Genomic DNA, 25,983 nt, shown 5'->3' on the forward strand with positions numbered 1-25,983 from the left:
ATTGAGCTTGTAAAACAGTGGACAAATATGATCCATTTAGAGTAAATTTGAATTGATTGTTATCTTTACATGCATATGTATAAATAATGGAGATGATTAAAATGAGATGGACATCTTTATTTAATCCAAATACTTGGAATCCATTGAGGTTCTCTTTCCAGGGAATTGATTTCTCTCAATAATTCTTGATAAGCTGATTCAATATCATTCACTACAAGAACTTTGTCAAAATGATGGCCAAAACGGACTTCAATATCACGGGCTTCGTCAATGATTGCTTGTAACTCATTCAATGGTAGATTATTGCCTTCCTCTTGACCTCTGTAAGTTGAAGCTATTACTCGTTTCAATGTCTCAATATTGGTCGGTGGAGCCACAAAAACGATATAAGGCTTAAGCTTGGCACCTAAAAGATGAACAAAAAATAATGTAATTAGTAAATGATATTAAACAATTGAATAAGTAAATGGTAAATAATCATTTCTCGACAACAAATAACGAAACAATTTAAAGATTCAAACAAAAAATCAATAAATGGTTGAATCGAATTTACGACTTGTGAAGTCTTGAAGGTTCAAAGTAATTTGGTATAAAAGCATACAAGACAAATTAAATTAAATATTGCAAAAGTTTTCTCGTTTATTTCCATTACATTTTGTTTTATGTTTTAATGTGCTCTTTTTATTTCATCAACAACCAGATTTGCTCCTTTTTTCAACGAAAATGCTATTCGAGAAGAAAATATAAATATTTTTGTTACTTTCTTATTTCTCTCACAATAAATCCTCTTCTCCTACATGATTGGGTAAACAGTAATGTTGAATCAATCATCATAATGACTCTCAACTGACCATTGTCAATGAAAATTGGACCTGGAAACAAAGAGTATAACTCTTTGCCTGGAAAGCAGTTTTTGATGCGTTAAGTATCTGCACATCAAATAGTTATGATTGACTTTGGAGACGATTTCGGCTCAGGTGTATAATTATGAATTTAAGTTGAGTTATTCACAATAGAAAACGAAAAAGTGATAAATTATCAATTTTAAATAATATCCGTTATTTTATCAAAGCTTCATTAAAACAGAAAGCATTAATTTGAACCTTCGAGCTGCTTTAAATGATTAGATAGAAAAATCTTAATATTTATTCCCATTTGAAATGAACAAGTTAGAAATGGTTGGACAATTCAAGCTCAGAATGACCTTTCAATATCACTTGTTTTAAAAGCTTTTAATCCACCCAATTGTCTTGTATTGTGGTCACTTGTAACATTTTAGAGTTACTTTAAGGCCGAGGTTTATGCTGATCGATTTGTGGTTGAAACCAAAAAGATATCGATTGATGATTTAAAAATTTGTTACGAATCCACAAAATCTGTTTTTGTAAAACCTCATGAAAACACGAAATTTATACACAATAGCAGCATAAAAAGTTTTGATTATTATCCAATTATTGATCCAATTAGATTGATATTGAATGCTTTACCGAGGCAGATCAGAGACAATGCAAACACAAGTGTAAACAATGTCCAAGCTCCCATCCTGTTTCAACTGCATGACTGATCCTAGCCATTCGTGCGCTTTTAAGGAACATGACATCCTAAACAAGGAAAAGGACGAAATCAAATCATTAATCATAGTAAATTATCAGATTTATCAGATAATATCTGATCAATGAATATACTCACAATTAGGATGGAAGCGGCCAATAACACAGCTTTAATATTAACATCTAAATTCATTGGGAATGAGGAGCTGAAGTGAACAACATCGGCAAATTGTTCTTGCAATGCCACTGCCCTTAGCGCAGAAACATTGCCAACTTCAGTTTTACCATCACTTGATAATATTTGGAATTTTGTTACAATCTGATTGATGTATGGTCCTTTGATCAGTAAAACAGTTTTCCCAGTTGCATCACAGATTCTGAATTTAGATACAAAAAGACTCCATGATTGCTTGATGAAACCACATAAATTACCAGAAGCTGTAACTTCAACACTTTGAAGGCAACAGGGACACCAACAAGATTGACATCTTAAAGGTCTGGATAAAGCAAAAGGAAGAAGCGATTAAATCAATGACATTTAATTCAATCATTCAATAGTCCAACATTTCTGTCTGGACAAGCCTAATGTCTTCAATGGCTATCAATTCAAGTAGATTCAAAAAAAGGTGAGAGAATGAAAATATCTGATAGTCTGGAGTAAAGGCAAAGTTCATATTGTAATATAATTATCTTAATCGAAAAAATTGCAAAGAACTGAGCTGAATGGAAAGGAAATTATAAAAACACGAATACAATTGTTACTGATCTGTCTTGATAATTGATTCAAAGCATCTGAAATCATATTGAAACAAGAAAAACCGCCCAAGCTTTACAAACGTATTGAATAACGAGATGTTTTTCAAAAAAAAGTAAAAGCAATTTACCGATGGAAATGAAGAACTTCACGCTTCTGAAAATCGAGAACTCTTATATCGAATGGTCTGGTAATGTTACAACAAATCAGACAGCATTTATCGTAATCTGAAGAAGGGACAAAAAACGATGAGAAATGGCTTTACAATGTAATTTGCTTTGAATCTTACCTTCAACTGCAGTATAAACCTTCTGGGCCGAATCGTTTTTAATATGATAAGTGTTGTTCGACTCACGACGATTTTCATCCTTGACGACATAAAATTTATCAAGTTTAGTTAAATACTCCAAACCTGGTGGACAATTTGATGCCAGTGGCAATGGCATCCAATTATCTATGAAAATAATGAGTAGCAATAATTAAATATGCTATTAGATTGTGGAGTTGGATTGAAATCCTTAGTAAAATTAGAGCTTACCTTCAGTTTTGCTTGGTTTAGCATCTGAATTTTGTTCCTTGAGCTGAAGAGAAGGGTTTTTGGCTCCATCATAGGCATGTAATGGATCATCTGATAATAAATCCGTAGTTGACATGTTTTTATTGGCCTGTTGGTTCAATTCAACCTGAAACTTGAACAATTCAGACAATTGAATAAAATTGAGTTACGATTATGAAAAATTAGTTGAAAGCTATCTTGACTGATGAAGTTAACGTTTTCTTATAACCAACTCCGCTTTAGACTAGTAATATATTGTAATACAATATCTAATCTACAATCTGCATTATCCTGGCTATGATTAATCAGAAAGCAGTTCCAGGGAAAATGAATAATTCAAAGATAACTATTGTTTTGGTTTAAGCGCAAAATGATGAATAAGATCGAGCCTACGACAGTTTTTACCACTGAAGAAAGCAACTAACCTGAATCACAAAAATTGGGTGAACTGGTAAAATTTCACGACAATATGCCAAAAAACCCTTCATGTTTCTTAAATATTTGGTCGCACCTAATTTTCAACATTCACACGAACATAAATATCCAGAACCAATTTGCGATGAAAACAATGTTCCATGTTCTATTTATTGAATTTCTATCAAATAAAATTAGTCTTATTGAAATTGGTCCTAGATATTCGCAGGCTTCCCTCTTTGATCCAATCTATCATCGGTTGGTGCCTCAAATGATAATTTTTGTCATCTAATAGAACCTTGAGTTACAATATCGATCGAAACTGATTTCAAAAATGAATGCTATTATTTTGCTAATCTTAATGGATTCTGACACATTGACAATTATCGTAGAGGCGTTATATTTTCAATATTTCATAACTTTCCTTACCAATTACAAGCATCTTATTAATATTTTATTATTTTTTGCCTTTTTTCAATATTACAAATAATTCTGTCTCTTTACAGGATCGCATGTTCTTCGAAAACATGATATAGACCGGGAATGTTTGATTATGATACATGAAAGGTACAATTTTAGATTAAACGACTTTTCTTAAGGCAGATCAATTGAAAGGCAATCTAAAATCTTGCTACCAATTAAAGCACATCATTGTTTAAGCACCATCATTGTATTGTTAAACCACAAAATCAGTTTTTGTAAAACCTCATGAAAACACGAAACTTATACACAATGGCAGCATGAAAAGTGTTGATTATTATCCAATTATTGATCCAATCAGATTAGTGAAAAAATGAAAACAGTTCGAGTCAAACAAATGACCATTTATCAGCATTTGGTCAATCTTGAAAATTTCAAACATCAATACTCCGATACATCGATATTGATCAGTTTTCCTAAGAATTTCTTTAGAATTATTCTCTTAAGTCAGATCAATTAATTACTAGGTGAAACACATGGCTAAACAATATCCAAGTTCCCAACCCACAGAAAACGCACTTCTGAAATCACTGTTAGTCCTGGGTGCTCTTTTATAGTACAAGCAATCCTAAACACCAAAAAGGACGAAATCAAAACATTAATCATACCAAATAATCAGATAATATCTGATCAATGAATGTACTTACAATTAGGATGAAAGCGGCCAATAATACAGCTTTAATATTAACATCTAAATCCATTGGAAATGAAATGCTAAAGTTTTTTTGTGATTTCACTGCCCTTAGCGCAGTAACTTTCCCAAATACAGTTTTACCATCACTTGATAATACTTTGAATTGGTTTAAAAGGTAATGGTCAGATGGCCCTTGGATCAGTAAAACAGTTTTCCCAGTAGCATCACAGAGTCTGAATTTAGTCTTACGAAGACTCCAAGTTTGTTTAATAAAACCACATACGACACCAGAAGCTGTCACTTGCACATGTTGAAGGCAACACGGGCACCAACAAGATTGACATCCTAAAGGTCTGCATAAAGAATGAAAAAAAAGACAATTAAGTCAATGTATTAAATTCAATCATCACACGTTTTTATTCTGGACAATGCCTTCAATGGTTATCAATTTGTTCAAGTAGATCAAAAAAAGAAATGAAAATATCTGAAAGTCTGCTGTAACTTCAAAGTTCATATTGTAATACAATTATCTTAATCTGCTTGCCAATTGATAATTGTCAAGGAAGATAATTGATGAATCTATTAATAATATTGGTTTAAAGCATCAATAATGATATTGAAATCAGGAAAAACAACTAAGCTATACAGGAACATTGAATAACAAGATGTTTTTGACAAAAAAAAGAAAAAACGCTTTACCGATGAAAATGAAGAACTTCGCGTTCCTGGAAATCGAGAACTCTTATATCGAATGGTCTGGTAGTGTTACAACAAATCAGACAGCATTTGTCGTAATCTAAGTAGCGAAGAAGAGACACAAAACGATGAGAAATGGCCTTAATTTGCTTTGTATCTTACCTTCAACTGCAGTATAAACCTTCTGGGCCGAATCGTTTCTAATAAGATAAGTGTTCTTCGACTCACGACGATTTTCATCCTTAGCGGCATAAAATTTATCGATTTTAGTTAAATACTCCAATCCTGGTGGACAATTTGATGCCAGTGGCAATGGCATCCAATTATCTTTGAAAACAATGAATGACAATGATTAAATATGCTATTAGATTGTGGAGTCAAATTGAAATCCTTAGTAAAATTAAAGCTTACCTTCAGTGTTGCTTGGTTTAGCATCTAAATTTTGATCTTTGAGCTGAAGAGAAGGGTTTTTGGCTCCATCATAGGCATTTAATGGGTTATCTGGTACTGAACTTGACATGTTTTGTTTACTGCAATTCAACTTGAAACTCAATGAGTTTTAAACATCGAATTGCAAAGATTTACTATTATGGAAATACAATAAATTAATTAAAGCTATATGGCGAAGTTAAACACTTCTCATAAATACTCCACTTTAGACTAGTGACTATATATTACAATAAAAAATCTAATCCAGCATCTCGTATCACTCTGATAAATATCAGAAATCAGTTACAGGAAAATGACGTTTCAATGATGATTGAAACGTCATGATTGATGTACACAGCCACAAATGAAGCCTAAATTAGTCTTGAATAGCAAAAAAGCCTCGTTAAATGTTTGTCCGATTCTAATTTCCAGCGTTTACACAAACAATAATATTCAGAATCACTTTGCGTTAAAAACAAATGTTCATTTCATTGTAACGCAATTGAAAAAATGTCAATTTATTTAAAAGTTAAACAAGGTGTGGCATTGAATTACTCATGTAACACAAGTAATGTTTTAAGGTTTAATTTGGATCTTCAAAATACATAAAATCCTGTAAAATCAAGAAAAAAGCATAAAGAAAATAATTGAAATCATTGAAATCATATTGACTGGGGAAAAAATACTTACAATTAAGAAACAAGCTCCCAATAATAGAGCTTTAATTTTAACATCTAAATCCATAGGAAATGAAATACCAAAATGATCAGCGTCGGTGAATAATTCTCGAGCCAAACCAGACCATTGTTTAGTAATGCAACCGACTTCACTTTCACCATCTCTTGTTAATACTTTAAATTTAACATCACGGCAACAAGAAAAGATGCAAAATGGCCCTTTAATCCGGAAAATTGTTTCACCAGAAGAATCACAAACTTTGAATTTAGGCTTGCAAAGACTCCAAGTTTGTTTAATGTAACCACAAACGATACCAGAAGCAGTAACTTGCATACTTTGGAGACAACAAGGGAAACAACAGTCTTGGCATTTCAATGGCCTGAAATATAAAGAAGACTCAGTAAGTGATGAATCGATGAAAGATTAATGAACAATCAAATGTGCATATACATGCTTCAATCAATACGAATCATGCTAAGAAAAGCAACATATTATAATATATTACCGGTAGAGATGCATAACTTCTTGTCCCTCGGAATCGATAATTTTCATATTGAATGGTCTAATTGTTCCACAGCAAAACCTGGTACAAAAAGTGGTATCTAATGGGTAAAGTGAGAAGTACAATTAGTTGAAAGGTTATTTGCGATATCAACATCTTACCTTCAATAGCATTGAATATTTTCTGGCCCATTATGTTTTTAATATGATATCTGTTTCTCATCTCACAACCGGTTAAAACTTCGCAACATTCAACTTTCTGTTGAACAAGAATTTGATCAATTTGAGTCAAGTACTCTAATCCTGGTGGATTAAAAGGTACTGGACGGCCTGGCATCCATTCATCTGAAAAACACCATGAGAATATAAGACAACAATTAGATTTACTCAGAGAAAAAGACATTTAGGTATTTGGGTTTACCAGGCTTGGTCGATGGCTGTCTTGCTCCATCGTAAAGCTGAGGATGAAATGGTTGCATCAAGTGTGAACCTGGTTGAGTGAGGATCATATCATCCAATGATGTTTCGAGTGGAGGGTCAACAAGATCTCCTGTAGGGTCTTGGATTGAATTTGGAGTGGACATGTTTAATCAGATCACTTGTTAATTAAACTTAACACAACTTGTTTTAACAAGTAAATGAGAGGTTAAACACAGATCAGACATGAAAAGTTTCCCATCGTATCCCATCTTTAAAAATGGTTGTTTGACTGAATAGGCACAGAATAGTGGCGCCTATCAAAGAGTAGAGCAACCCTTTTTCAATGCCTTTCCTCTTTATTTTTCATTATAGAATCTCTTATGAATTTCAAGCCAAGATCCATAGATCAAGATTTATGCATCCTACATCGTATTTTTGCACACAGTTTTGCTTGAATAAAAGCTTGTAACAGAGCTTGTGGCTTTGTGTTAAGACACATAGTAAACAACCACAAAATAGAGTCCATTTAATGGATACATTTGGAAATGATTTAACTATTTGCTTGATGCCATTATTTTGAACCTTTCAATATTTGATTGTGTGAAATTGTGTTCACATCCAATCGCTTTTTAACCTGAAGAATCTTCTTGATAAGCATTGGTGAATACTTCTCGAGCTAAACCAGATTATTGCTTAGTTTTATGGTCTTTTACTCTTTGATAGGCTTTGATACTCTTTCGATGCAACCATTTTTAAAGATGCACTTGTTCGCACTAGTTGTAAAAAGTTTTTGATCGTTTATGTGCACCAACAGTTTTTATCAACGTTTCAGATTTCAAACTCTAACGATCACAGAATGCCGAAGACTTAACTGAAAATCGATACTGGTCTATTTTACAGAAAAAAGAAAATTTTGAAGTTGAATATTGAAAAGTCCCAAAATTAAAAGAAAAAATGAATTCCAAGTTTCTTTTAAATCCTTTATTGATGGTTACAAAGTAGTTTGACAAATGAAAATTACGATAAGAAATGGCAATGAGAGATGAATCTCTTTTCAAAACTGCAATAAGATCTCTAGTTAAAACGTTTAAAATATCAAATAAATCGAATCCTGTAAAATGAAGAAGAAAAGCATAAAGTAAATAATTTTTTTCATTTAAATGATATTGACTAGGAAAAAGATACTTACAATTAATAAACAGGCTCCCAATAATACAGCTTTAATCTTAACATCTAAATCCATTGGAAATGAAATGCCGTATTGGTTAATGTCGTTGCATAATTCAGATAAACCGGACAATTTTCTAGTAATGCTACCAATTTCACTATTACCATCTCTTGTTAATACTTTGAATTTAACATCTTGGCAGAAGGTACAGGTGATACCTGGCCCTTTAATTCGTAAAATTGTTTCACCAGTAGAATCACAAACTTTGAATTTAGGTTGCCAAAGACTCCAAGTTTGTTCAATAAAACCACAAACGACACCAGACGCAGTAACTTGCATATCGTGAAGACAACCAGGAAAACAACAGTTTTCACATGGCATTTGCCTGAATGAAAAATGAATAATAATGAAGAAGCCTCAATAAGAGATGAATCAATGAAAGATTTAATGTTCTTCTAACTCCATTCATTTTTATGTTTCAATTAATATGCATCACGCTATTAACATCAACATTTATTACCGGTGAAGATTTATAACTTCTCGTTCCTCGGAATCGGTAATTTTGGTATGCAATGGTCCACTGCAAAACATTGAGCAAAAAGTGGTATCTATAAATAGTTGGTAAAGTGAGAAAGAAGTGAAATAAGTTGAAAGGTCACTTGCGATACCAACATCTTACCTTCAATAGCAGTGAAGATATGTTGTCCTTTGATGTTTCCAATTTGATATTTGTTTGACATATCACAAGCTTTCTGTTGAACAAGAATTTGATCAATTTGAATCAAGCTTTCTAATCCTGGTGGACTAAAAGGCACTGGACGACCTGGCTGCCAACCATCTAAAAATCATCATGAAAATATAAGAGAACAATTAGATTCACTGAGAAAAAATCAAGTAAAACATTCAGGTTATTGAATTTACCAGGATTGGTCAATGGTAATTTTGCTCCATAATTAAGCTCAGAATGAAATGGCTGCACCAAGTGTGTAGCTGGTTGAGGTTGAACCACACGATTTGATGGTGTTTCGATTGGAGGATCAACAAGATATCCTGGAGGTTCTTGGATTGAATTTGGAGTGAACATTATTTATTTTAATCACTGAATTGAATTTGATGGAACTTCTTTAACACAAAAAATGAGAGGTTAAATTAGCACAGACATGGATAGTTTATTGTCTGTTTACTTTTTGTACAGTAAGGGCTGAAATAATGGTAGTGTTGCAGCAATATTATATTTTTGAAAAATATTATCAATCTCAACAAATTGTTGACAACAATACTTATCGATACTTTCTGCAATAGTATTGTTCCTTTCGATATATTTTTTTCGTTGATATTTCTGACTTTCTGATACTCATGGAAAAAATATTGTTCTTTCAATAAATACTTATTTCTGGTATCATGCATCTAAATCATGGGATTCTCTTGGAATAGCTTATTTACACTATTCAAGCGCGTATTTTCACCAATTTCAATCTTTTTAATAGATCAAATTGAGCCTAAATTGTTTTTTTAATCTGATTTTTAGAGTTTTGTAAACTACTTCTTGTTGAATAACAAGGAACATTAAACATTAACCTTTAGTTAAAGCAAATTTCAAAGAAATTATGAAAACAGAGAAAAAGATCAAATTATCATTTCATGGCTTTGATCAAAGACAAATAGTTAGGCTTTAATTGTTGATTTAAACATGTTTGAGCTAGGAAATGACGACTCTGGTTCCCATTAGTAAATGAGTATTTTGATATTGTTTATACAACATTAGAAAAAAAATGAAATGAACTTTGCAATGGCGTTCATCATAGCTCAATCCAGCTGGTTGAGGAAGAGTAAGATGATCTTTGATTATTTATTAACGATGAAAAGGTTCAATATTTTAATTCATTCATTTGATTAAACTTGTTGGTTTGTTTTGACTGCTACGCAAGTTTTCAAGTGAATAGTCAATTGTGTATTATTGCAATATTTTGCTTCTCTAATGACAATTCCAAGATCCTTTCATTAATATCTCTCATTTTATCATTTAAATCTGCTAGTTGCTGTATATTGTTTTACAGACTCTTAATTAGCTTGCACTTTTAAGCACGAACAAAAAATGACAATATTTATTCTTGTAACAATTTTTAACTAGCAGATAAATTACAGTAGTTATCTATTCTTGCTATCAAATATCCAACTCTCATAGAAGTCACCAATGAAACCTGAATCAATCTTGACTACCGAAAAAGCCTTCGTATTTGTTCAATGTAAGTCAACATCTAATTATAAACGTTTACACCGATATAAATATCCAGAATTTCATTGCATTAACAACAATGGTTCATTTTATTTAAACGCAATTGTATCAGATCTCAGTTTATTCAAATCGTCTGTCTACAGGATCACTGTTTAGTTTCAAAATACATGAAATCCTGTAAAATTAAGAGAAACAAAGCATAAAGAGAATAAATCTTTTCATTGACTGGGAAAAAATACTTACAATCAAGAAACAAGCTCCCAATAAAACAGCTTTGATATTGACATTTAAATCCATTGGAAATGAAATGCCGAAATGATCAGCGTCGGTGAATACTTCTCGAGCTAAACCAGACCATTGTTTAGTTATACGACCGACTTGAGTGTCACGATCGCGTGATAAAACTTGAAATTCAACATCACCCCAAAAAGAGCAAGTACAAAATGGTCCTTTAATGCGTAAAACTGTTTCACCAGAAGAATCGCAAACATTGAATTTAGGTTGCCACAGACTCCAAGTTTGTTCAATATAACCACAAACGATACCAGAAGCAGTAACTTGCACACTTTGGAGACAACAAGGGAAACAACATAATTGACATTTCAAAGGCCTAAATACAAAAAGTATAAAATAGAGAAGACTTAATAAGAGATGAATTATTGAAAGATATAATGTAGTACCGGTAGATATTTATAACTTCTTGTTCCTCATTATCGGTAATTTTCATATTAAACGGTCTTACAGGCCCACAGCAAGCCCTGGTGCAGCAATCGGAATCTAGTGAAATCAAGAGAAGAAGTACAATTAGTTGAAAGGTTACTTGCGATATCAACATGTTACCTTCAATAGCATTGAATATTTTCTGTCCCATACTGTTTTTAATGTGATATTTGTTTTTTGTCTCAAAGCCAATGAAAGCTTCAAGAAGTTCAACTTTCTGGTGAACCAGAAGTTGATCAATTTGAGTTAAATATTCTAACCCTGATGGACAATTCGGTACCAGTGGAGCTGGCATCCAATTACCTGTTAAAATATTATAAAAATAAAAGACAAATTAAGTTTACTTAGAGGAAAACCTGCAAAACATTTAGGTATCTAGGTCGATGGTAGTTTCGGTCCATAGTAAAGCCGAGGATAAAATGACTGCACCAAGTGTGTACCTGGTTGAGAATGAAACACATTATTTGATGGCCGTTCGGTTGGAGGACCAACAAGATATCCTGGAGGTTCTTGTATTGAATTTCGAATGGAAATGTTTTCTTACAATCACTGAATTAAATTTGATTTAACTTCTTCCAACAAGAAAATTAGCCCAGATCCCAATGAACAGAAGCTTTTTTATGCAGCCTTATGGGGAAAATATTAACTCATTAGTGACTCAATTGTTCAAAAAGGGTGGTGACTTTGAGCTTCCTCTCAGTCAATCGGCAAAAATTTAGTCAAACTTCTGATTTCCAGATAATGAAAAAGAGATGATCAGTCTTATCGTTGATAAGATGGCGGAAATAGATAGAAAGAAGGTGATTCTCTAGGAGATATAATAGATAGTTCTGCAGTAATGATAAGGTTATTAATCGATATGTTGAATGAAATATCTGCATTTCTTGATCGAAAAAATCAAAATATGTTGAAGTGCCATGAAGTGCCCAAAGAAGACAAACCACACACATTGAATAATAGAGTGAGTGCTTTGACTCATTTTCGTTCATCGGGATTAGACATGGACAGTTTACTGTTTCATTTTATCTCTTCACTTAATTCATCTGTAAAAATGAAAGTTTATAATACATTGAAAGTGCTTGCTGAATATGGACCTCATTGATAGGCTATCAATAAGTGCAGAAAATGGCTTTTTTAAATTGTTTTTTTAATTTTTTAATGGCTTAACTATTGATTTTTCATTTCAAAACTTGCATGAAGTATTGATTGATGATATTGGTATTAATAAATTGTTAACCATTTCAGCCCAAATGGCTTTCGCTATCGATTGATAAAAGTTTTACTTTTTTACAGATTTTAAGCTAACAGAGGCTATGATAGTGAATTAAAAGTATTCAAATGTTTAACTGTGTTTAAATAAATGACAACTTTTCTGTTTGAATGTTCAGTTGTTATATTGACTAAAGAGAAACAAAAATTGTGTAAATTTAAATTATTTATTAGTTTAAAATTTAGTACAAAGCTTTCCATTATTAGTATTATTAAAAAAAGTTATGAAATATAATATACTAACGAGGGAAGTATCCCAAGTGGTACGCTCTTTTTCGATTTTTTTTGGGTTTATATTGTAGAGGATCGAAAATTATTAGACACGTATTTTGACTTTTTTTCGCCGGCGCGCGGTTCGTGATGTAGAGCCATTTCAAGTCGCGACAGTCAATTCAATGTAAAGCGTATGAAAGTAGCTGTAAAATTTATTTTGATAAGCAAGAAAACATTTTATTTATTAAAATGAAATTTAGAGTTACTTCCATACGCTTTACATTGAATTGACTGTCGCGACTTGAAATGGCTCTACATCACGAACCAATAATTTTCGATCCTCTACAATATAAACCCAAAAAAAATCGAAAAAGAGCGTACCACTTGGGATACTTCCCTTGTAAGTATACTAATATAGTATAAAAAATCAAGATTTAACATCAGTCGTTTTTTCTAAATAAATGATTAAAAAAATTTTGGGACAATGCAAATGCAAATCGATATCAAATGAAAACTAATTTCATTCAACTAATAGAAAAATTGAATCATTGTGAAACTAAGGATAATTAGCGAAAGGTAACATATTGAAAGAACCTAAGGTCAAAGAAAAATTACAATAATATGAATAAAATTGATGCAAATTTCCTATGAAATCATTCAGATTCATATTGATTTAGATTATCTTAAACAGGATTGAGACCAGGCAAAAAGTGTCACAACAAATCAAAGCATTTATCGTATTCTGAACGGCGGAGAAGAGATGAAAAACAATGAGAAATGGTGCTAATTTTCTTTGTATCTTTCAATCAGCAGCAGTATAAACATTCCGAGGAAATAGTTTTTAAAAATATACTTTGTCTACTGATTCAAAACAATCAATATTCTGAGTGATAAAAAATTTATCAATTTTAATTAAGGTTTAATGACATGGATATTATGAAAGATCAAGATAACCCAATAATAATAAATGATGAAGAAATTGAAAAAATTCTAGATGATTTGTTCAAAACTTCATATATTCAATAAAAAATTTACTTTTAAGTTAATTTTTTCCATTTAAAAAAACGCGGGAAAAATGTAATTATATTTAATTGATTCATTATACGAAGACCTTTGGTTAAATACTAAATAATGTAGATTGACTGCTCAATAATCCAACAACTATAAGATCTTATTTTTAAACAATTAACCGTTGCAAGATTTAGATAGTGTTAATGTTGGGTATAATGAGGATGATGATTATTGATGAATTCATTTCTTCTGCAATATCTCTTCAATTTACCCAAACCAAGGAGTCAAATCAAGACTCAGGCTTTCCAGCTCATGTGTCTTTGTTTTATCCGGCAAATCTATATTCAGTCATGTCAGGTTTGTCTTTTCCTTTCATTGTTCTTTCCATCTTAATATTTTCTGTCTTTCACTGTCACCAATGCTCTGTCTAGACCGTACCAGCTAGGTAACTTCCCTTATTAGTTTAATTGTCCCTATTGCATTTTCAACAATAGGAATTCGTCCAAGAGAAAATTGTAAAGCATCGACTTTTTTCAAATGAACACGACAATTAGTTAACAATAAATGTACCTTTCAAGTCTCCTACATCCATTTTCACTCTTGATCAAACCAAAATAAGATAATAAAGATTGAGCTGATTCATAAAATGACAATTTCTCAATCGATTCCTTGATTAATAAATCCGATTCTTCCAAAAAAATTTCTGCTAAACTAGAAGTCGTTTATTATTTATTCATTAGTTGTATTTATTTTATTAGGTTTTAGCGCCTTTTTTTTTGTTGAAAACAACAGTGGTAAGTGTTTGTTTTTCCTTCAATTTTTTTCATTAACATACTTGGTTTTTTTCCTTCACAGGATTAACACGAGCGACAGGATCAACATCATCAACACAAGGATAAACAGCTAAGGTAAGTCTTCTATGTTATTTATTGATTATATTTATCTAATTTTTTTCTTTTCAGGATCAGCACCAACAGCTTACTTCCCCGCTAGTTCAAGTTTCCTGATTGCATTTGCAACAATAGGAATTCGTCCAAGAGAAAATTGTAAAGCATCGACTTTTCGCAAATAAGACGACAATTATTTAACAATAAATGGACCTTTAAAGTCTCCTGGATTCATTAACACTCTTGCTCAAATCTAAATAAGATGATAGAGATTGAGCTGAATCATAAGAAGACCCTTTCTCAATCAATTTCTTGATTAATAAATGCGACTCTTTTCAAACATTTCCTGGTAAACTAGAAGTCACCTGATTAAATCCTTAAGTATTAATTTCTCGAAAGAAGAACACATTTGATCAAAAGTAGTTGCACTGAAATTTCTCCTGGTAACTCACCTACTTGCAGTCCTCCTGTTGTCTCTTCGAGAAATGAAATGAATAATTTAATTATAAAACGGAAACATATAAAAGAGGTGCTCTCTTTCATGCTAAATTAGCATCTATTTTTACTCAGTTGCCAATCAACATCAACATCAACAACACAATCAAAGTTTTTATTTAGTTTTATTTAGTTTTTTTTGTTTAATTGGGGTTTTTAGCCTTTTTTGTTGAAAACAACAAGGGTAAGTGTTTGTTTTTCCTTCAATTTTTTATTATCATCCTTGTTTTTTGTTTCACAGAATCAACAGAATCAACAGGATCAAAAGGACCAATACAACTAGCAAAGGTAACGTAACATATCTCCAATTTTCATGCCATTTCTTAGTTGGCCTCGTAACGGGTGTTTGAACCACTTTAAAAAGACAAAATTGTTGCACGTGCATCTTTCTCCGAATTGTGTTGTCCACCAGGTCCGAATCTCAGTTCCGTTCCCCAATCCACTCTGACTCATTTGCGATGTTTCATAAGTAATTTGAGAATAGGTGAAATCAAATTGAATCAAAGTTATAATGATAGTAAGTGCTATTAAGGTATGAATTGGAGTACAAAATATAAATAACGTAAGACAAAACGTAAAAGATCACAAGTGCAAGAGAGGTTAAAGTAATCCTAATTAACAATTCCCAACAAGAGTACCGAGAAAGAGTTTAGGAATCGAGTGTGTTCTTTTTTCTATATTCATGTTCTTTTGACAAGATCTTTTGGCTTCTTTCATGAGTTTTCTCACCATCAATTTGACTACCAATGTTGATGACCGGGCTTGATTGAGTGTTTTAACTGGTTAGTTGGTAAAATTTTTGACACACATCATTAGTGAAGATCGGCGTAATGTTTATTTGTAATTCAGGGAAATCTCCCGATCTCATAGTTGAATAGAATAAGAATAAAGGATTATTATTTAGCGAATACTTAAAATGAGTGGTGAGAAGGTAATGAATTTACTCACCACGTATTTCGCGACCAGTGAATTAAGATGCATAGAAAGGATTGAAAGATTAAAATTAACACAAATTGGCTAAGATTATATAATATATAATAAATTTAGAGAAATTAATAATCAAACTACAGAAAACTGATTTTCCATTTTACGAATAAATGCGTTCTATTATGTATAACCAATTTCCCTCGACTATCCAGGTTATAAAATAGTAATGAAGATGAAGCTGGTGATGATGAAAAATAATCTGATGTTATCGAAGATGCTAGCTCTTGGGAAGATGATGTTGACAGGGTGAACAGAATGAGAAGTTGATGCTAAGGAATCTGAATAAGAGAAAGCTTCAGGTGCTGAAATTTGGTTTTGGTTTTGGTGCAACTTGACTAGAAGTTGATGATGATGACAAAGAGGACGGGGAGCCAGATTTTGAAATTGATTGACACTTGCCCAAAAAATTATCAAAACTCCTCATGAGGGGAAGGACAACTTGAAGAGGTTTGCAACCGGACTTTTTAAAGAATTTTTCTTTCTTTTTTGCAAATTTCTGAATTTTTTCATTCAACTTTCGAATACTTCGTAAGTATTTAGGCATGGTGGAAGGTTTTTGGAACAATATAAATCAACAAATACACAGAATGAAATTGAAAGACTACTGATAGATTAATTGACTAAATACCAAAGAATTATCTTATTGAATCATCTTCATTACAATGAAATTAAAGATAAAATCCTCCATAACGTCATTTTCGCAAAGAGTTATATAAAAATTGATTTCATTTTTGAAGACAAGATTAAGCAATTAAGCATTTACCTCCGAATATGACGTGTAAACTTCAACCCATAGACCGCGGCATAATCAAATCTTTTAAATAAAATATAGTGATGAGTTGGTGAACAAGTTGATGATCTACACAAATGAGAATTTCCTCCCAATTTACAAACAAATAGATCTTGTAGATTCTCTGCAATGCACCAGAAAGGATGGTCAAATGTAGAGAGATCGACATTTGAAAACGCCGTCTAAGTGACTTTAGAAAAAGCTTAACCCACATTTTTATGCATCAACTGCGGACTCACAGTACAGCTAATTCTGTCTCTTTATTTTTACAAGGTTTCATGTTCTTCGAAAAAACTGGTAATAAATAATGAGATAGACCGGGAATGTTTGATCAGGACGCAAAAAAGACACAATTTTACATTTAATGACTTTTCTTAAGGCAGATCTATTGAATGGCAACCTACAATCATGATATCAACTAAAGCACATCATTGTTTAAACTTGTTTAATTCTTGTGCAACAGAAAGTTGAATGCTTCAAAGTTTTAACTCAATTGTCACATTGATGCACAAATTGACAAAAATGGACAGAAACGGGTAAAAATTAATTTCCTTCAAGATTAGACTTTGTTAGTTTGTTATGAAATAAAACTGATTCCATTCGGGCGATTTAAAGGTTTCTCCGATCTACAGTTTTCGAGAAAATCGTGTCCAAACTTGAAACTTGGATTGCGCTTTTGTGCGGTTATGGAAGCAGATCTTTTCAACAAACTTATTTTACTGATGAAACTTTTGATAATCAACCAGAAAATGTATTTATTTTTAGAATTAGAACTTTTCTTTTTCTGTACAACAGATTCGTTCGATTTTCAGTTAAACTGATCGCATTCTGCGACAGTAAGAGAGAGACCGTAAAATGATAAAACTAAGCGATTTGTTGGTCATAATTCTATAAAAAACTCGACAAGCATGAGTTAATAGTTAACAGATTTGATACGATTCCATTTGGTGTGTATTGATAGAAGTTCAAATTTATTTAGTTTTGTACAAAATAATACATATGATACGCATAATGGCAAATATCCAACTGCAAGAAACTCAACTGTCACACATCACCAATCAAATGTGAATCAATCTTGACCTCCGAGAAAGCCTTCGTAGTTGTTATTAATGAATGTTAGTCCGCATCTAATTTTCAAGATTTACACAAATATAAACATCCAGAATCGCATTGCGTTGAAAAAGGTTCATTCCATTGAAACGGAATTAGATCAATTGTATCAGATCTCATATTATTCGCATAGTCTTTCCACAGGAATAATAAGCAATTTCAAAATACATGAAATCCTGTAAAATCAAGAAAAACAAAGCATAAAGTAAATAATCTTTTCATTGAAATCCTAATGATTAAGAAAAAATACTTACAATTAAAAAGCAAGCTCCCAATAATACAGCTTTAATTTTAACATCTAGATCCATTGGAAATGAAATGCTGAAATGGTTAATGGTGGGTAATATTTCTTCAGTTAAGGCAGACCTTTGTCTAGTAATGCAACCAATTTCATGTTTACCATCTCTTGTTAACACTTTAAATTTAACATCACGGCAACAAGAAAATAAGTCAAATGGCCCTAAAGAGAAAGTACAGGATGGTCCTTTAATGCGTAAAACTGTTTCACCAGAAGCATCACAAACATTGAATCTAGGTTGCCAAAGACTCCAAGTTTGTTCAATATAACCACAAGCGACACCAGAAGCAGTAACTTGCATACTTTGAAGACAACCAGGGAAACAACAGTGTTTACATGCCAAAGGCCTGTAGCGAAAAATATATAAAATAAAAAGTTCTAATAAGCGGTGTTTTCATCGATCTGTATTATGCTATGAAAATCAACATATATTACCGGTAGAGATTTATAACTTCTCTCTCCTCGTCATCGGTAATTTTCATATTGAATGGTCTCATTGGTCCACAGCAACACCTGGTAAAAAAAGTGGTATCTAATGGGTAAAGTGAGAAAGAAGTACAATTAGTTGAAAGGTTATTTGCGATATCAACATCTTACCTTCAATAGCACTGTATATTTGCCGGCCCATACGGTTTTTAATATGATAATTGTTCCCACTAAAGTCAACTCTCTGTTTAACAAGAATTTTATCAATTTGAATCAAGTTTTCTAATCCTGGTGGACTAAAAGGCACTGGACGACCTGGCTGCCAACCATCTAAAAACCATCATGAAAATTTAAGAGAACAATTAGTTCCATGCAGAGAAGATCAATTAAAATATTCAGGTTATTGAATTTACCAGGATTGGTCAATGGTAGTTTCGCTCCATAATAAAGATCAGGATGAAATGGTTGCACCAAGTGTGTAGCTGGTTGAGGTTGAACCAAACGATTTGCTGGGTTTTCGATTGGAGGATCAACAAGATATCCTGGAGGTTCTTGGATTGAATTTGGAGTCAACATTATTTATTTTAATCACTGAATTAAATTTGATGGAGCTTCTTAACAACAAATATGAGAGGTTAAATTAGCACAGATTAGACATGAACAGTTTATCGTCTGTTTGCTCTTTGTACATTGGGTTGAAATAATGGGACTCATAATAAAAATAATAATGACTTTAGGAAACGATTACTAATACTTCGTGCTAAATAACAAGGAACACAACAAGAGTGAAACAAAATGTTGCTTTCGAACTGAAAGTTCCCGGTGCAAACCACAAGACTGGACTAGATGTTGTTAATTTTTTCAGTTAACCATTAGTAAGGAAAACAGTTACGAGCAATGAGCAAACAGGAAAAAGATCAAATTATCCTTTTGAGTTATAATCAAAGATCATTACATGGCTAAGATCAAAGTACAGTTAAATCTGTCTAGCAAAGACAATTAGTGAGATTTAATTGTTGATTCAAAGATCATTATATGTTTGAGCTTGGAAAAGACGACTCTGGTTCTCATTAGTAAATGAGTATTTCGATGTTGTTTGTACAGCATTAGAAAGAAGATGAAATGAAGTTTTCAATGGCGTTCATCATAGCTCAATACTAGTCTGGATGAGGAAAAGTAAGATGATCTTTGATTATGCAGTAATGATGAAAAGGTTTGATGCCAATATTTCAACCATTCATTACTTGAGAACGGATCAAGTTGAAGGAATGAAAAATATACTATTAGATAGTGGTTAATCAGTTCTCAGCAACAAAACATTAATCATAGTTTTATCATGAGTAACTCTGATCAAAACATAGTGTCTCAGTAATCTTAATAGATTCTGATATTTTGGCAACTACCGTAGAGACAGTATATTTTCAATGTATTTCAGAACTTTTTTTACTAATTACAAAAATCTTATTGTGTAATTCTTACTAGATACCACTTTTTGGAACAATTAGTAAATTATAAACTACTATTAACTACTAATTTTACATTTAATTACTCTTAAGGCAGATCTATTGAACGGCAACCTACAACCATGCTATCAACTAAAGCGCATCATTGTTTAAACTTGTTTGATTCTTGTTCAGCAGAAAGTTGAATGTTGCAAAGTTTTAACGCAATTGTCACATTGATGCACAAATTGACACGAATGGATAGAAACGGGTAAAAATTAATTTCTTTCAAGCTTAGACTCTGTTAGTTGGTAATTAAATAAAACTGATTCCATTCGTGCGATTTAAAGGTTTCTCTGGTCTACAGTTTACGAGAAAATTGTGTCTAAACTTGAAACTTGGATTGCGCTTTTGTGCGGTTATGGAAGCAGATGTTTTCAACAAACTTATTTTACTGATGAAACTTTTGATTATCAACCAGAAAATGTATTTATTTTTAGAATTAGAACTTTTCTTTTTCTGTACAACAGATTCGTTCGAATTTCAGTTAAACCGATCGCATTCTGCGACCGTAAGAGAGAGACCGTAAAATGATAAAACTGTGCGATTTGTTGGTCATAATTTCATAAAAACTCGACAAACATGAGTTAATAGTTAACAGATTTGATACGATTTCATTTGGTGTAAATTGATAGAAGTTTAAACTTATAGTGTTTTGTATAAAATAATACATATGATAAATATAAGGGCAAATATCCAACTGCAGGAAGTTCAACGTTCACACATCACCAATTAAACCTAAATCTTAACTACCGGAAACCTTCTTGGTTGTTGAGTGTTATTCCACATCTAGATTTAAACGTTTACCCAATATAATTATCCAGAATCACATTGCGTTTAAAAAATTTTCATTTCATTGAAACGGGGTTTTATCCAATCCCATTTTATTCGGATCATCTGCCTGCAGCATCACTGTTTAGTTTCAAAATACATGAAATCCTGTAAAATCAAGAAAAACAAAGCAAAATCAGAAAGAAAATAATTGAAATCATTGAAATAATATTGACTGGGAAAAAATACTTACAATTGAAAATCAAGCTTACAATAATAGAGCTTTAATTTTAACATCTAAATCCATTGGAAATGAAATACCAAAATGATCAGCGTCAGTGAATAACTCTCGAGCTAAACCAGACCATCGTTTAGTTATACGACCGACTCGAGTGTCACCATCGAGTGATAATACTTGAGTCACCAGACTCTCAAACAAGGTAGTCACCGAGTTGCCGGAATTCTCAATCCAATTAAATGATGTGGTTGCAGATGAATCTCAACGTTAACATTATAATGCAATTTAGGTAAACATTCCTATTACATTTAATTAATACTGAATCTCACTAGGGCATAGGCACAGATATTACGTCACTTCACTAGTCAAATACAAATCTCAGCAATAGTAGTATCAATAAAGTTGTCCAATTTTCATTTTACCAGGGCCTCCGCGGGTCGCTGTATCGCAGCGAAAACAAAGAAATGTCGGCCATTTCATGCAACGTGACAATCTCCTCCACAAAATGGGCGACCCACCAAAAAACAACCAATTGTGACTTTTCCCTACCTACTGGTAGCGTTGACCAAAACCTGGTTAAAATTAGTTTTTTCTTTCAGTGTTAATGCTGAGAATCATGATGCGGCTGATGATTATTGATGAATTCATTTATTCTGCATCAATCATTTCAATAAAACTCAAAGGAGTTGAATCAAGACTCAGGCTTCGCAGCTCATGTCTATTTGGTTTACCCTGTGAATCTATGTTCAGTCATGTCAGTTTTGTCTTTCCTTTTATCGTCCTTTCCACCTTAATATTTTCTGTCTTTTATTGTCACCAATCCTCTGTCTACACCGTACCAGCTAGATACTTCAGTTGTTAGTTTAAGTGTCCTCATCGCATTTGTAACAATGGGAATTCGCCAAGAAAAAATTGTAAAGCATCGACTTCAGATGAAAACGACGATTCGTTAACAATTAATGGACCTCTCAAGTCTCCAACATCCATTTAAACTTGATCAAACCCAAATAAGATAATTCTGATAATAAGATTTAATCCTGAAAATTTTTGCATTCTATGAATGAAATGAAACAGAAATCCAACCACAACGTGGTATTTTACTTCGCAGCCTTCGAATAATCTGTTATTGAATCCATTCTTTTCGGCCAGCTAACTCCGAAAACAATATATTTTTGTTTGGAATACTCAAAAAATAAATTTTTTAATTGCTAAACAGATGCAAGTAAATATGCAAACGAATAATTATAATATCTAGAGGTATGGCTTCAGCTACATGGCTTTTAAGCTTGTAACGGCTATAACTCAGCCCGAGGCTAAATATTTTGACAGAAAGTTTCGCGTATAATCATCATATTTAAAGGTCAAGATCAGTGCAACTTTTTCCGGAAATTATCATTATTCATATCAGAGTCCAAATGCAATTGAATTATAACTATTATCATACTCGTAAAGTGCTCACGCATCACTACTATCACGTATTAACAACTATTATCAACTATTCCAATATGATGAACGACATTGAAAATTATTATATTTTCTTTCGACACTTTATACGATAGAAAAATTTTCTATAGATAACCTTAATTTAGGCTGGCCTTGTAAACATAATAACTTTTGGAGAATTTCCATAAAAATATTTAGTCCGTAGATAATTGAGACTGAGTAATAGTCGTTTTATAACAGAGAATTAGCTGGATTGTCTAGCTAACGCCAGTCCATTCATTTTCCTTGAAAGAACTCATGAATCCATGGATTATATGACAGTTTTGCGTTTCAAGGAGAATTTCTCCAAAAATTTTTCCTTATAATCGAATCTAAGCCCAGTCGAATTATTTTCATTGGTATACAGTTTCAGCGTCAAGTTCATTTGTTCTGGAGTGTCAGGTTCTGTTGGCACTCGACCCTGCAAACTCAACTCAAATTCATCTAGTTCAGCGAAAGCTCGAGCTGGAGTTAAAATTTTTACAATATGAATTGGATCGGTGATAGGAATTTTTCTACGATATCTTCATTTCAACTGTTTCGTTTGACTTAATAGTGAAACAATAAAATTTGAAATTAAAATTCGAGTTGAATAGAGGAAAATATTATATAACAAAATGACTTACTTGGAGCGTCTCTATGCTGGCTGCAAGTGGACTGGCGCAAAACCAAAATAACGATGAAAGAAAAACTGCATGAATTCAATTTTACCATGTTCAGGATATTGAAATTGAGAAACAACGATTTTCGCCAAGAAATTGATTAAAAATTGAAATACTAGAAGATTGAGCTGATTCATAAAATGACCCTATCTTAATCAATCTCTCCATTAATAAATCAGATTCTTTCAAAACATTGCCTGGTGTACTAGAAGTCAGTTCTCATTTATTCGTTAGTTTTATTTGTTTTTAATAGGTTTTTCCGCCTTTTTTTGTTGAAAACAACAAGGTAAGCGTTTATTTCCTGCAAATTTTTTTATTAACATCCTTGTTTCTTTCAGGGGCAACAGGAGCAACAACTAGCTAAGGTAAGTCTTCTATGTTATTTATTGTGTATATTTATCTATTTTTTTGCATTTGCAGGATACACTTCAACAGCTCCACGATCATCATCAAAAGTAAGTTTCCCTTTTCATTACTCTTTCTTTTTCTCCACTTTCCCTTTAGCATACAGTTAGCTTGTTCTTACCTTTTCCATGCATTTTCTTGTTCTACTTTTTCTCACCTTCAACTCTTTCCTTACCGCACCTGCACACTCTTTTCCTTACCTCATCTTTCATAAGGTTAAGGTAAGATGATATAAGGTAAAGGTACGTAAAGGTAAGGTTAAGGATAGATAACATTATCTTTCATTACCCTTTTTTAATCTGTGTTAACTTACCTTACCTTTACCTTATCCAATTTTCTCCTTATCATACCCTTTTTTCCTTACCTTACCTTTACGCTCTTTCCTTATCTTAACCTTACCTTATCTTACATAAGGTTAAAGTGAGATAATGTAAGATAAAGGTCAGTAAAGGTAAGTTTAAAGTAAGATAACCTTATCTTTCATCACCATTTCTTCTCTTGATCTTACCTTACCTTACCTATTCCTTTGTTACCCTGTCCCATATCACTTTGCACATAACCATAATTGAATATTAATAAAAAACAGGACAAATCCACTCACCTAGTTTTCCCCAGTTTTCATTTGTTTCGTTTTTTCACATGATTTCATTTTCAGCTAACAAACTTAATGGAAAGAAGTTGATGTTGAATACACTCAGTTTATAGGTAATTCCATTTCTCAAAATCGCTGTCGTTTATTCTTATTTGTAGATGGCAAACAATCAATAAAAGGTTTATTTATTAAAAGTTCAGCTGGTGGAACTTCCGCGAAATCTTTTTCAAAGTCCTTGATATGGTTTTTGGATATAATCATATCTCATATTTTCGTGCCGTTGTTTCTCAGTTGGTCTCTTAACAGGTGTTTGAACCAATTTAAAAAAGACAAAGGATGTCAGACAATATGAATTTTATTTACTCTACAATTCCGATTTCGAAAGACCCACCAATCGTAATAACCATGTCATTTGAATAACTGTGATCCTATTAACCAGAACTATGTTCATACAAATCTCAAATAGTGAATTAGGGACTTCGACAGCTAATTCTTTGTGTGGCATACCATGCGAGTCAAGCTAGCGGGCAAGGCCAGAAACAGGGACTTTGAAGGTTGATTTGAATAGAAGAAGCAAACATCTCATTAGAAGGCAGGGTAATCTGGTCTTTCCTTGTATCAGGAACTTACTTTCCTTCTTCTCTTAGTCTTTCTTCTTTAGTCTCTATGATTTCTTCGGTCATAGTTCTTTATCGTTTTTCAGGTGGTTTATTTGGCTTAGTAAGAATCATGAAAAATGGTCGTAATCTTTTCCAGTATCCAGCAACTGAAATTCTCTTCTTTTCAGCCATATCTAAATAATAGTGGTTAAATGTTGTTTATAAGGAAATGGAAAATAGGAAGGAAAGGAAATTGAAACAAAAAACAAAATAAAATTAGAATAGAATAGAATAGAATTAGGAAATATATGTAGGTTTGTGTAAAGAATCCCGGAAGCAGATTCTAGGTCACCTTGGTTATTTGTTGAGACACATCAACGTTGGCGAGTGGCAAATTTTTGTTACTTGGACTAATTCGTTTGTCTTGTAAAATGAATGACGCAATTCCTTCTGCCTCATTTGCGGTATTTCAGAAGTAATATGAGAATAGGTGAAATTGAGGAATCATTGTTGAGACCATGAGAGATGAACCAAAGCTCGAACAGGGCATTTTTTCAGATTGTGGTCTGGAGAAAGGAGGATTAACATTCATTTTGGAAGCCACGAATAATACTTGAGAGTTTAAAATGGCTTGATTGCAGCGGTAATATTATCGGAGGTGAGGAAGTTGTTGATCTATTATTTAAAGTATTTGGCGATTCCTCGCAAAACTTTATTGGTCTAACATTAAATCTGAATTATTCCTCTTCAAATCCTGTCTACCAGGATTTCGGGTTTAATTTATCTTAAGTTGGACGGTAGGAAATAGGGGTCTTCTTTACTTCTGGCTAATAGAAGGAAAAGAAGAGAAATTCAGGTAAACAAGGAATACCTATTAATTCTGTCTACCAGAATTAAATAAAAGTGGAAAGTTGAAAGTTGGATGTGGGAGAGGAAAAGATAAATTTTTACCTTTGAATTTCTTTCACCAGGTTATCACTCTTGATTGTTTGGTTTAACTGTGTATAAAT

General features: G+C 32.4%; 6 protein-coding genes across 7 annotated transcripts; all 6 read right to left on the reverse strand.

The window, feature by feature from the left end:
* Positions 1-268: 268 nt before the first annotated feature.
* Positions 269-3,076, reverse strand: LOC107362071 (phospholipid scramblase 2). Of its 2 annotated transcripts, XM_015929073.3 has the most exons (6): positions 2,843-3,076; positions 2,594-2,758; positions 2,435-2,531; positions 1,690-2,047; positions 1,488-1,601; positions 269-406 (listed from the first exon to the last, which is right to left on the reverse strand). In XM_015929073.3, exons 1-5 carry the CDS (start codon positions 2,955-2,957, stop codon positions 1,497-1,499), a joined length of 840 nt encoding a protein of 279 aa, XP_015784559.1. In that variant the 5' UTR covers positions 2,958-3,076; the 3' UTR covers positions 269-406; positions 1,488-1,496. The 2 variants fall into 2 exon arrangements, with proteins under 2 accessions (XP_015784559.1, XP_015784558.1); XM_015929072.3 differs by lacking the exon at positions 269-406 and having other exon boundaries at positions 1,124-1,601.
* A 630-nt stretch (positions 3,077-3,706) lies between these two features.
* Positions 3,707-5,718, reverse strand: LOC112538447 (phospholipid scramblase 2). The gene is made up of 5 exons (XM_015929075.3): positions 5,496-5,718; positions 5,247-5,411; positions 5,088-5,184; positions 4,402-4,741; positions 3,707-4,322 (listed from the first exon to the last, which is right to left on the reverse strand). Exons 1-5 carry the CDS (start codon positions 5,602-5,604, stop codon positions 4,218-4,220), a joined length of 816 nt encoding a protein of 271 aa, XP_015784561.1. The 5' UTR covers positions 5,605-5,718; the 3' UTR covers positions 3,707-4,217.
* Positions 5,719-6,010: 292 nt separating this feature from the next.
* LOC107361985 (phospholipid scramblase 1-like) lies at positions 6,011-7,417 on the reverse strand. Its single transcript, XM_015928956.3, has 5 exons — positions 7,114-7,417; positions 6,855-7,037; positions 6,697-6,793; positions 6,204-6,570; positions 6,011-6,126 (listed from the first exon to the last, which is right to left on the reverse strand). Exons 1-5 carry the CDS (start codon positions 7,274-7,276, stop codon positions 6,097-6,099), a joined length of 840 nt encoding a protein of 279 aa, XP_015784442.2. The 5' UTR covers positions 7,277-7,417; the 3' UTR covers positions 6,011-6,096.
* A 658-nt stretch (positions 7,418-8,075) lies between these two features.
* On the reverse strand, positions 8,076-9,509 carry LOC107361987 (phospholipid scramblase 2-like). Its single transcript, XM_089270410.1, has 5 exons — positions 9,202-9,509; positions 8,960-9,118; positions 8,801-8,888; positions 8,302-8,665; positions 8,076-8,223 (listed from the first exon to the last, which is right to left on the reverse strand). The coding sequence occupies exons 1-5, from the start codon at positions 9,362-9,364 to the stop codon at positions 8,200-8,202; spliced, it is 798 nt and encodes a 265-aa protein (XP_089126536.1). The 5' UTR covers positions 9,365-9,509; the 3' UTR covers positions 8,076-8,199.
* A 942-nt stretch (positions 9,510-10,451) lies between these two features.
* LOC107361989 (phospholipid scramblase 2-like) lies at positions 10,452-12,314 on the reverse strand. The gene is made up of 5 exons (XM_015928961.3): positions 11,677-12,314; positions 11,357-11,539; positions 11,197-11,293; positions 10,760-11,126; positions 10,452-10,691 (listed from the first exon to the last, which is right to left on the reverse strand). Exons 2-5 carry the CDS (start codon positions 11,529-11,531, stop codon positions 10,662-10,664), a joined length of 669 nt encoding a protein of 222 aa, XP_015784447.2. The 5' UTR covers positions 11,532-11,539; positions 11,677-12,314; the 3' UTR covers positions 10,452-10,661.
* Positions 12,315-17,822: 5,508 nt separating this feature from the next.
* Positions 17,823-20,032, reverse strand: LOC107361984 (phospholipid scramblase 2-like). Its single transcript, XM_015928955.3, has 5 exons — positions 19,136-20,032; positions 18,894-19,052; positions 18,732-18,828; positions 18,253-18,643; positions 17,823-18,174 (listed from the first exon to the last, which is right to left on the reverse strand). Exons 1-5 carry the CDS (start codon positions 19,296-19,298, stop codon positions 18,115-18,117), a joined length of 870 nt encoding a protein of 289 aa, XP_015784441.1. The 5' UTR covers positions 19,299-20,032; the 3' UTR covers positions 17,823-18,114.
* Between the last annotated feature and the right edge of the window lie 5,951 nt (positions 20,033-25,983).

The sequence above is a fragment of the Tetranychus urticae genome, chromosome 1 (genome assembly GCF_039701765.1).
Source record: "Tetranychus urticae isolate SD_2017Ah chromosome 1, NJAU_TeUrti_SD_1.0, whole genome shotgun sequence".
Taxonomy (NCBI): domain Eukaryota; kingdom Metazoa; phylum Arthropoda; class Arachnida; order Trombidiformes; family Tetranychidae; genus Tetranychus; species Tetranychus urticae.

Coding starts and splice junctions, on each gene's coding strand:
- LOC107362071 (XM_015929073.3), bottom strand. CDS start 2,957: ATGTCAACTACGGATTTATTATCAGATGATCCATTACATGCCTATGAT. Junction 2,759..2,842: donor TAAACCAAGCAAAACTGAAG/GTAAGCTCTAAT, acceptor TTATTTTCATAG/ATAATTGGATGCCATTGCCA. Junction 2,532..2,593: donor GGTTTATACTGCAGTTGAAG/GTAAGATTCAAA, acceptor TCCCTTCTTCAG/ATTACGATAAATGCTGTCTG.
- LOC107361984 (XM_015928955.3), bottom strand. CDS start 19,298: ATGTTGACTCCAAATTCAATCCAAGAACCTCCAGGATATCTTGTTGAT. Junction 18,829..18,893: donor AATATACAGTGCTATTGAAG/GTAAGATGTTGA, acceptor TTTACCCATTAG/ATACCACTTTTTTTACCAGG. Junction 18,644..18,731: donor GAAGTTATAAATCTCTACCG/GTAATATATGTT, acceptor TTTTCGCTACAG/GCCTTTGGCATGTAAACACT.
- LOC107361987 (XM_089270410.1), bottom strand. CDS start 9,364: ATGTTCACTCCAAATTCAATCCAAGAACCTCCAGGATATCTTGTTGAT. Junction 9,119..9,201: donor ATTACCATTGACCAATCCTG/GTAAATTCAATA, acceptor GATGATTTTTAG/ATGGTTGGCAGCCAGGTCGT. Junction 8,224..8,301: donor TGGGAGCCTGTTTATTAATT/GTAAGTATCTTT, acceptor TTCATTTTACAG/GATTCGATTTATTTGATATT.
- LOC112538447 (XM_015929075.3), bottom strand. CDS start 5,604: ATGTCAAGTTCAGTACCAGATAACCCATTAAATGCCTATGATGGAGCC. Junction 5,412..5,495: donor TAAACCAAGCAACACTGAAG/GTAAGCTTTAAT, acceptor TTGTTTTCAAAG/ATAATTGGATGCCATTGCCA. Junction 5,185..5,246: donor GGTTTATACTGCAGTTGAAG/GTAAGATACAAA, acceptor TTCGCTACTTAG/ATTACGACAAATGCTGTCTG.
- LOC107361989 (XM_015928961.3), bottom strand. CDS start 11,531: ATGCCAGCTCCACTGGTACCGAATTGTCCATCAGGGTTAGAATATTTA. Junction 11,127..11,196: donor GAAGTTATAAATATCTACCG/GTACTACATTAT, acceptor TTTTGTATTTAG/GCCTTTGAAATGTCAATTAT. Junction 10,692..10,759: donor TGGGAGCTTGTTTCTTGATT/GTAAGTATTTTT, acceptor TTAATTTTACAG/GATTTCATGTATTTTGAAAC.
- LOC107361985 (XM_015928956.3), bottom strand. CDS start 7,276: ATGTCCACTCCAAATTCAATCCAAGACCCTACAGGAGATCTTGTTGAC. Junction 6,571..6,696: donor GAAGTTATGCATCTCTACCG/GTAATATATTAT, acceptor TTTATATTTCAG/GCCATTGAAATGCCAAGACT. Junction 6,127..6,203: donor TGGGAGCTTGTTTCTTAATT/GTAAGTATTTTT, acceptor TTGATTTTACAG/GATTTTATGTATTTTGAAGA.